Below are 9,409 nucleotides of genomic sequence, written 5' to 3' on the forward strand. Positions count from 1 at the left end.
CATCGCCGACTTGCGGCCAATCACCTCAAGCCACGGCAAGATTTGGTGTTCCTTTAGCGACTGTGCCCGCTGCATGTGTCGTGGTTCTGAAGGTGTACCGTTGGTTCTGGAGCACAAAGCTGTTGGAAATCAAGAGCGAGTATGAAGGGTATATTAGGTAAGGTATTTAAAATCCATATATTTTAGACGTTGTTTTAATATTCATTTGCAGAAAACAATTACAGTTCGCTTTCTCGCAAGCCACTGTTTGCTGGATGACTATTACCAGTAACGTTAACGTTAGCATCACCTTCTAAAAATTATTAACCAGTCTTGCAGCTTGTGGCCTTTTGAATGTCCAGGAGTTCAGCTTAATTTATTCATGAATTGAAATAAATGAAGACAGATAATGTAGTAGGCTAACTGTGTTGCTAACCACAGAGCCAGCTACTTGACTACACTGTTATCTAGTCATGCAACAGTGGGAAAAAGTTGAACAGCTATGCCGGCTGAACATATGAATAGCCAGTTTACAGGCCTGAATGTAAGAACCGAAGATGTGTTTCTTCTGAACGTAGTGGGTTTATTGTGTTTAAGTTAGCTGGCTACTTGCTAGACATCTACTATCTTAGGCTTGATCCAAGCTGAACTTGGGCGATAATCGGCTAGGTAAGTTTGGTAATACAGCTAGCTAACAATCACATGATATAACGACAGATAACATTCGCTAGCATGTCGGATACTACGGCTGAACGTTACCTCAAGAACAGACGGTTGGAAAGCAAACGTGCCATCATACTGTTGTTTAAAATGATTATTCCGTTGTGTTTTACCTCAGGAGCGAGCATTAGCTGCAGTTTAAAGAACAATGCTTTTACATACGGAATCGTGTTCATTCCATATGACCGTGACGTTAGTTTGTAAAGTGTTGGCTGTTGATTTGGCTGCAACTCCATGATACTGCCGACTGTTTTCCCTACACTGATGTGCTCTTCTGTGCTTTTCTTTGCCGGTGTCCAGCCGGTACATTAGCGTGTACGTTAGTACTCACAGTACACGGGTTCTACTCTTCAAGCGACGACGTGGTGGAACTCAACCCCTCCAACTTCAACCGCGAGGTTATACAGAGCGACAGTTTGTGGCTTATCGAGTTTTACGCACCGTGGTGAGTCCTCCAGCTGTGCCCTACGAATTCAGGTCCTATGCCCATAACGCGTATCAGAGAAAGGCTGATGATCTAGGATCAGCCTCGTCTTTTAGATCAAATGGATAAGATTAGGACATTGATAGGGGATACTTGTTCCGACATCTTACGGAGTATCGCGACTACTCCGTAGGACACATTGTGGGCCCGACTCTATTTGCCTCGCAGTTTTCCCACTACCGATATGTGACGTGACGTCAATATCCAGCCTCACCAAACTGGCTTCCATTGCGAAAAAACCCACATCTCATACAATGTGATACGATATTGACTGATAGCCAATATTCTATGAGTATTTGATTTAGGGTGCATCCAATAATACACCTAAATTTGTCTACATTTGATCTTGTGCACATGCCCAGCAATTTTTTTGATTGCAAGAATAGAGTTATCCTGAAAAGATGCTCACTGGTACTTCCGCAACAGTCGTTTATGGTTCCGCAACAGCAATTTATTCTAGGACAGTGGCTGCATACAGTTTTGGCAATTTTAGACTGTCTTATTTCCTCATTGTTACAGTTAATATGCCTGTGCCTATACAATGGCGGTCTGTCTCACTTGGAGAGCTGACTGTGATGGGGTTGCCCGATTCCTTGTATAACTTTGTTCCTGTTTGCGTGGTGCTGTGCTGACAGTGAACACAGTGAGTTTGTTCCCGCAGGTGTGGCCACTGCCAGAGGCTGACAGCTGATTGGAAGAAAGTTGCCACAGCCTTAAAGGTAAACTGTGCCTAGATCAGGGTCAGGCCTGAGGACCTGGGCCTAATACATATGCCGCACTTTAACCTTGTAGACACCAGTAAACACCTTGCAGTAGCTAAATGGGGGAGGCAGTGTAGTATAATGGCTAAGGTGTTGGTCTTGTAACCTAGAGGTTGCAGGTTCGATTCCCCGGCAGGACCGTGTACCCTTGAGCAAGGTACTTAACCTGCATTGCTCCAGTATATATCCAGCTGTATAATTGGATACAATCTAAGTCACTGGTGCAGCATTGAGATGACGGTGGCAGAGACGTGGGCGTGACTGATGTGATGATGAAACGAACGCGGACGCACCGTTGAGGTGACCGAAGGTAACCGTAACTTTGTCGGTCATATCCGTCAGGGCGTGGTGAAGGTGGGTGCGGTCGACGCTGACCAGCACAAGTCGCTTGGCGGCCAGTATGGCATCAGGGGCTTCCCCACCATCAAGATCTTCGGAGCCAACAAGAACAAGCCCGAGGACTACCAAGGTAACGTGGGCCTGAGTCGCTCTGTCTTTGTGAAAAGAGGTACGCAGGACAGTTTGAAGTGGGCCTGAACAGCTAAATGGCTGCAATGTGCTAGAATGGTGGTCTTTGTAAACTTTTTTTTTTTTTGGCGGGTGGGGGGGGGGGTGTGAAGGACTACTTTTCTTTCTGTTTGTCCACCTTTTTTTTTTTGACGCCCCTCTTCTCCCTGTCCTCGTTGGCGAAGGCGTCTTTGTTTGCGTGACCCCGGGCGTGACTCATTTCTCTCAGTCTCATATTGATTACCGCCTTCCTGTATTCTGTCCTATGCTGCTTATGCCCCTCCCCCGGACTTCCTGTCTCTGTTTGACCCGAACTTCTGCCTCTGTCTCTCTCCAACCCCCCCCCACCTCTAATTTTTCTCTCACACTCTCATATTCTCTCTCTTTCACACTCCTTCTCTTATTCACACTCTCTCTCTCTAATATTCTCTCTCTCTCTTATTCACACTGTCTCTCTCTCTCTAATAATCTCTCTCTCTCTCTTTCAATTCAATTCAAAATGCTTTATTGGCATGAAAAGATACAACTTATGTTGCCAAAGCACAGAAAAGAACATATAAAGAACATACACCATTGAACATATACATGGACATACAGTTTACAGACATACAGGCTTACCCAAATAGGCTCACTGGTTGTCCCTCTGTGTATGGCAAGCTGTGATGTAATTTACCGCTAGTCTGATGCATTTTTTGTGTTCTCCTAATAAATAGGGGAGCTTTTGGTCGTCATTTAGAATTCATTCAAATTCAGGGCATATTTTTGTGAATTTCTGGTAGAACTTTTGCCGTGTGTCCAGGTATTTTCCACATGTTGTGAGAGAGTGTAGCTCTGCCTCTGTCTTTTTTGATTTCTCTCTCTCTCTCTCTCTCTCTCTCTCTCTCTCGCAGGCGCTCGCAGCAGTCAGGCCATCGTTGACGGGGCCGTGAACGCCCTGCGCTCCCTGGTGAAGGACCGGATGGCCGGGAAGACCGGGGGCTCTGAGCAAGGCCGACAGGTGCGGAGCTCCCCCCCCCCCCCCGTTCCCCTCCTCTCGCTCTCGCGGTCGAGGGGGGGGGGAAACAGACGCCACGCGCGGTCTCATTCCGACCGCGACAGAACCACCGTGGTCGCGATGCGGGCGGCGTAGCGGTGAGCTGAGGGGTTGTGTGCGGCGTTGTGTGACGATCGTGCGTTTTTCAGGGCGGTGGCGGCGGCGGAGGAGGAGGAAGTAAGAAAGACGTGGTGGAGCTCACGGACGACAACTTTGACAGCACGGTCCTGAACAGCGAGGAGGTCTGGCTGGTGGAGTTCTTCGCTCCCTGGTGTGGCCACTGCAAGAAGTAAGCTCACCGCGTCATGGCGACACCTTTTCATCGCACTGTACGATTACAGCCGCAACATAATAACTGAAAACATTTTTAGTGGGTATAGTCTATAAATTCCCATCCCCCCTCTGTAGGGGACATGAGTCTGATCTTAATCTCGAGCCATATTTTCTACTATGCTGAAACCTTTTTTTTCCTGCTGCTTCTTAGGCAGATATCTGAACAAAATGATGAACATGGTTGTAGGTCTGTAGTGGTGGGCCTGTAGAAGTTATACTGGTAATCCCATAACGATTAAGGAGCTGGGCTTGCAGGTTCAAATCTCATGATACAGTCCCGAGCTGTATAAAATGGGTGGCATTTAAAATGTAAGCTCCGCCATCGCTTCGGACGGTTGCCATGGTGATATAGGATATATATAACGGTCCGTTCTGTCTGGTGTCTCCGCCCACAGCCTGGAGCCCGAGTGGGCGGCCGCGGCCACCGAGGTGAAGGAGCAGACCAAGGGCAAGATCCGCCTGGGGGCCGTGGACGCCACCGTGCACCAGGGCCTGGCCAGCCGCTACGGGGTGAGCGCCGCGCCCGGGGAACAGCCTGCCCTACGCCAGTGCGCCGACGACCGCGCGCTTCCAGCTACGGTCCATTTCAGGGGTCGTCGCGGTCCTGAAATTCTGAACAGCGCGCAACTGCGAGCTGCAGTGCGGAGCGTCGCAGCAAGGGGGGCCGCTATAGCGGGAAACAGCGGGATTGAAGCGGTCGTCTTCGATTTGGGTGGCGACCGGAAGGATGGGGGAACATGGAGCAATAGCCAATCAGATCCGACGTGTGAACTGTCTCCGATTTCAAATGTTATTTCCCCATTGATTAATTATTGCTCTGTGGGCATTTCCAAAATATACGATCGATATACATTTCATGCTGTTTTAAAAAAAGAAAACGCCCACAAGCGACCGATTGTGGGATGCGGGAGCGATGCCGGGTTATCTTGTTTTTTTACGGTTAAAAATGGTATCAGTTACCGTTTAAAGTTATTTTGCTCGTTGGACTCTTTTCCCACGTCCTTTTGCACTGAGCACAGCGATGCGTGAAGGATCGGCACGGCCACTGAGCTCGGCGACGCGCGACGTGGTGGGATTCGAGCCTGCAACCCCTAACCGCTGTGCCACTCCCGACCCCGCAGATCCGTGGGTTCCCCACCATAAAGGTCTTCCAGAAGGGGGAGGAGCCGGCGGACTACGAGGGCGGCCGGACCCGATCCGACATTGTGGCCCGCGCCCTGGACCTCTTCTCCTCAAACGCGCCCCCGCCCGAGCTGCTGGAGGTGAGGCAGAGGCCCCCCGGGGGGAGGGTCTGGGGGTTCCCTGGGGGGGTCCTGGGGTTTCCCCAGGGTGGTCCGACCACAGCCGAATAATAACGCGTAACCCCTTACACACTGGTGTCTTCTTTTAAACGGTCTGTTTTCATCAATATGCAGAAACAAACATTTCTTTTGTAAAAGTTTGCGTTTCGGCTGGAAAAACCTCCAATGCTGACCCTGGCCGTACCTTGTGTCTCTCAGATCTTAAACGAAGACGTCCTGAAGAAGACCTGCGAAGACTACCAGCTGTGCATAATCTCTGTGCTCCCACACATCCTGGACACAGGTAACGACTGTGCCACGCTCGGCCCTGCCTAACGCAGTTTTACACAGTCTCTGTGTTTCTCCTGTTGGGCTGCACCACACACACGCACGTGTGTCAAACTCGGCTTAAAACGAAACTCTCTCCGCCTGGCTGCCCAACCGCTCTTCCTGTACACCATCTGTAGGTTTTCATTTCACCCCTAATTTGGCACATCTGATTCTACTAATTTGCAACTCATCGAGATCTCTAGCTGTTGAATGAGGTGTGCTTTTGTTAGTGTTGGAGTGAAAACCCACAGGACAGTTAGAACTCCAGGACCAGGATTGGTGTAAAGTTGTCGGTGTGAACTTGTTTCTCATGGCTCCTGTTGACAGGTGCTTCCGGAAGGAACGCCTACCTGGAAGTGATGATGAAAATGGCTGAGAAGTACAAGAAGAAGATATGGGGGTGAGCAGTGCGGCGTGGGTGTACTGGGGTCTGTACTGCTGTACTGGGGTGCACTGCGGTCAGTAGATCAGCAGTAGTCGGTAGCACAGGTTGTGGGGAGGTTGAGGTTGTGTTGGTGTGTGTGATGTTGGGTCAGTAGCTCAATGTGCGTCTGCAGATGGCCGAGGGTCAGTAGGTCAGTATGTGTGTGTGTGCAGATGACTTAGTCAGTAGCCTAGTAATGAGGTGTATGAGTTTAGATCAAAGGCTGAGACGAACAGGGTCAGTAGCTCAACGGCTGAGATATACAGGGTCAGTAGCTCAAAGGCTGAGATGTTTGGGGTCAGTAGCTCAAAGACAGATGTTTGGGGTCAGTAGCTCAAAGGCTGAGATGTATGGGGTCAGTAGCTCAAAGGCTGAGATGTTTGGGGTCAGTAGCTCAGACAGATGTTTGGGGTCAGTTGCTCAAAGGCTGAGATGTTTGGGGTCAGTAGCTCAAAGGCTGAGATGTACGGGGTCAGTAGCTCAAAGGCTGAGGTGTATGGGGTCAGTAGCTCAAAGGCTGAGATGTACGGGGTCAGTAGCTCAACGGCTGAGATGTACAGGGTCAGTAGCTCAACGGCTGAGATGTACAGGGTCAGTAGCTCAAAGGCTGAGATGTATGGGGTCAGTAGCTCAAAGGCTGAGATGTTTGGGGTCAGTAGCTCAGACAGATGTTTGGGGTCAGTTTCTCAAAGGCTGAGATGTTTGGGGTCAGTAGCTCAAAGGCTGAGATGTACGGGGTCAGTAGCTCAAAGGCTGAGGTGTATGGGGTCAGTAGCTCAAAGGCTGAGATGTACGGGGTCAGTAGCTCAAAGGCTGAGATGTACGGGGTCAGTAGCTCAAAGGCTGAGATGTACAGGGTCAGTAGCTCAAAGGCTGAGATGTTTGGGGTCAGTAGCTCAAAGGCTGAGGTTTGTGGGGTCAGTATCTTGGTGTCTGTGCCTCTGCAGATGGCTGTGGACAGAGGCAGGCGCTCAGATGGAACTGGAGAGCGCTCTGGGCATCGGCGGGTTTGGCTATCCCGCCATGGCAGCCATCAACGCTCGCAAGATGAAGTTCGCCCTGCTCAAAGGCTCCTTCAGCGAGACGGGCATTCACGAGTTCCTCAGGTGCAGCACTCCGCCTTCACGCACTTTTTTATTAGTGTTTCTTGTGGGGCTTACTTACAGGAAATTCCCTTATGGCTTCTGGAAAGGCATGATGGGACATGTAGTCTTCTGTACAAGTGAGCATGAGCATTTGCTTATATGTGTATGATGAGGTCAATAAGGTTACACGTTCATGGTCTTGGGCATCTGTAGGCAGTTATCGCCAATGGGCACCTGCAAAGCCGCTAACCACGCCCACAGTGTAAACTGACTGTGGAAACTGACTGTCACTTTCAAGGTCGCGGGATTCGTGCGGTAAAAGTGTGACAGGCACCGTGGGTTTTCTGAGATTTAAATGCCGCTCGTCTCCCCCCCCCCCCCCCCCCCTTACAGGGACCTTTCCGTGGGGCGTGGCTCTACTGCGACAGTCGGGGGAGGGGCACTGCCCAAAATCCACGCCGTGGAACCCTGGGACGGCAAGGACGGAGAGGTGGGTATTGTGGGCGGATGGATGGATGGATGGATGGATTGATAGAACATATAATTTAATGAATACTTAGGAGCTAATATTAACACGTGCAGCCAGCACACCGCTTATGGGGTTACATAATAGCGTGTTGTCATTTATACAGGCCGTATTATTTCTGTTGTTGCTCGGTGTGCTAACCTCGCTGTGGCTGAAAATCGGCCGTCGGTGGCTTCAGGCCTCGACTTGGCCACCTAAGTTCTGCAAACTCATGGAACACTCCCGCTACTTGCTCTTTCTGTCCATCTTTTCGTTTTTTTTTTGTTCACTCACTCTTTCTTTCTTTCTCTCTCTTTCCCCCCCCCCCCGCCTCAGCTGCCAATGGAGGATGACATCGACCTGAGCGATGTGGAGTTGGATGACCTGGAGAAGGACGAGTTGTGAGTCCGTCGACGGTCACCCTCCACCCCATCCCGGTGGCACGGGCGCAGTTTAAGCCCCGTTCAGCCCCCTTCTCCCCCCCTGTCTCCTCTCCTGTGGAAGAGGTGAAAACCAGGACACTCTAGGGCTTTTTTTTTTTTTTTGTTTGTTTGTTTGTTTTGTTTGATTTTATTTTTATTTCTATTTTAAGAACTAAAGAAGGAAAAAAAAAAACGCTCCCAAAGCTTTACACATTGCCCTGTCTAGAAATCGGGAGGCGGGGCTTATGTGCTGGAGGGGGCGGGGCTTCAACACAGTCCATCCCCGGGCAAGCGGTCAGGCTGCCGACCGATTGGTCCGTAACGGATGGACCGGATGCCTGGCCCCCCCCCCCCACCCACCCACCCCCCCTCGCGCAGTCAAAGCCAGTGGATCTTTTCTGCGTGATCAGATTTCAGACACGTCTGGGGTCTCCGCCCACCCATGACCTCATTCCCCAGTGGTTCGGTTCATATAATGTGAAATTTGGTCTTATTATCAATATTGATGTTATTTTATTTTTATTTTTTTTCCATGTTCGCATCCTGCTGTAATTTAGCCGAGAAGTACAAGTCAATGTCATCTGTGTGCTTTCACTGAGGGAGGAGGTAATAATTATTGGGGAAAAAAATTGGTATTTGTCTTGTATATTATTTTTCATACTCAGCTCTTAATTTTGATTGTGGGAATAAAATGTTTTTTGGAAAAACAGTACCATGGCTGGATTTTTTTAACTCAGTTTTTTAATCAGGAAATTAAGTATTAGGCCAAACCAAAATTATCACTCAGTTAATGGGGCTATGATCTGCCATCTTGGCTCGAGTCGTAGAGCCACAATGGCTGCTACGGCATAAATTGGGGCAGGTAAGAGCTGTGGAAGCTGTCCATTTCTTAAATGTGTACCAATGGCCGTGTGTGTGTGTGTGTGTGTGTGTGTGTGTGCATTCATGCCTATGTGCGTACACACAGGAAATGTGTTAACTGAAAGGTAGAACTAATCAGTGAAGTCAGCAGGCTGAGTTCACGTGTGGAAGAAACCCACTGCAGGACTTATACGTTCTGACCTCTGGCCTTTCCAGCTCTGATTTACAGGCATGAACCACCCCTACTCAAATTCTTTCTCTCTCCCTAATGGGGGGTCCTTGGGCCTTGGAACTGCTTTTGGGACCTCTGACGACGGCACGGAAATCCAGACGGGCGATGACGAAAGCAGAAGCGTCAAAACAGAAAATGCGTTTCCATTCACTTTATTTACAGCGCCTCATTTCTCCAAACTGCATTTAGCCATTTCAGTCTAAATACCCAGGAAAAAATAAATAATTTTCACTAGGTTACAAAAAAAAAAGTAAAAATAAACAATAAACATGTTGGTGTTTATAGCCCTAAACTCACAATCTTGATGCAGTCTTGAGTCTGGAGTGGTTAGGGCCCCTGGTGTGACTCACGGGGGTGGATGGCTGTCTGTGAGGAGATGTGGAGTCTGTTTTCTGCGAGTAGGCCAGTGACTCAACAGACAGCTCTCTAACATGGCCCCACTAAACAGTTCGC

The 9,409-nt window shown here is 49.4% G+C and overlaps 1 protein-coding gene across 1 annotated transcript; it reads left to right on the plus strand.

Annotated features, from left to right (window-relative positions):
• Positions 1–8,575, plus strand: pdia6 (protein disulfide isomerase family A, member 6). The gene is made up of 13 exons (XM_035404863.1): positions 1–157; positions 1,000–1,144; positions 1,845–1,902; positions 2,287–2,413; positions 3,342–3,448; positions 3,634–3,773; positions 4,213–4,327; positions 4,939–5,079; positions 5,317–5,401; positions 5,755–5,827; positions 6,799–6,957; positions 7,330–7,426; positions 7,778–8,575. The coding sequence occupies exons 1-13, from the start codon at positions 142–144 to the stop codon at positions 7,844–7,846; spliced, it is 1,332 nt and encodes a 443-aa protein (XP_035260754.1). The 5' UTR covers positions 1–141; the 3' UTR covers positions 7,847–8,575.
• The last annotated feature ends 834 nt before the right edge of the window (positions 8,576–9,409 follow it).

The sequence above is a fragment of the Anguilla anguilla genome, chromosome 1, assembly GCF_013347855.1.
Source record: "Anguilla anguilla isolate fAngAng1 chromosome 1, fAngAng1.pri, whole genome shotgun sequence".
NCBI classification, from domain to species: Eukaryota; Metazoa; Chordata; class Actinopteri; order Anguilliformes; family Anguillidae; genus Anguilla; species Anguilla anguilla.

What these genes read in the sequence shown, in the direction of transcription:
- pdia6 (XM_035404863.1), top strand. An exon ending in TGGTGTGGCCACTGCAAGAA is followed by an intron (nt 3,774 to 4,212) that starts GTAAGCTCACCG and finishes CTCCGCCCACAG; the next exon opens with CCTGGAGCCCGAGTGGGCGG. An exon ending in GGCATTCACGAGTTCCTCAG is followed by an intron (nt 6,958 to 7,329) that starts GTGCAGCACTCC and finishes CCCCCCTTACAG; the next exon opens with GGACCTTTCCGTGGGGCGTG.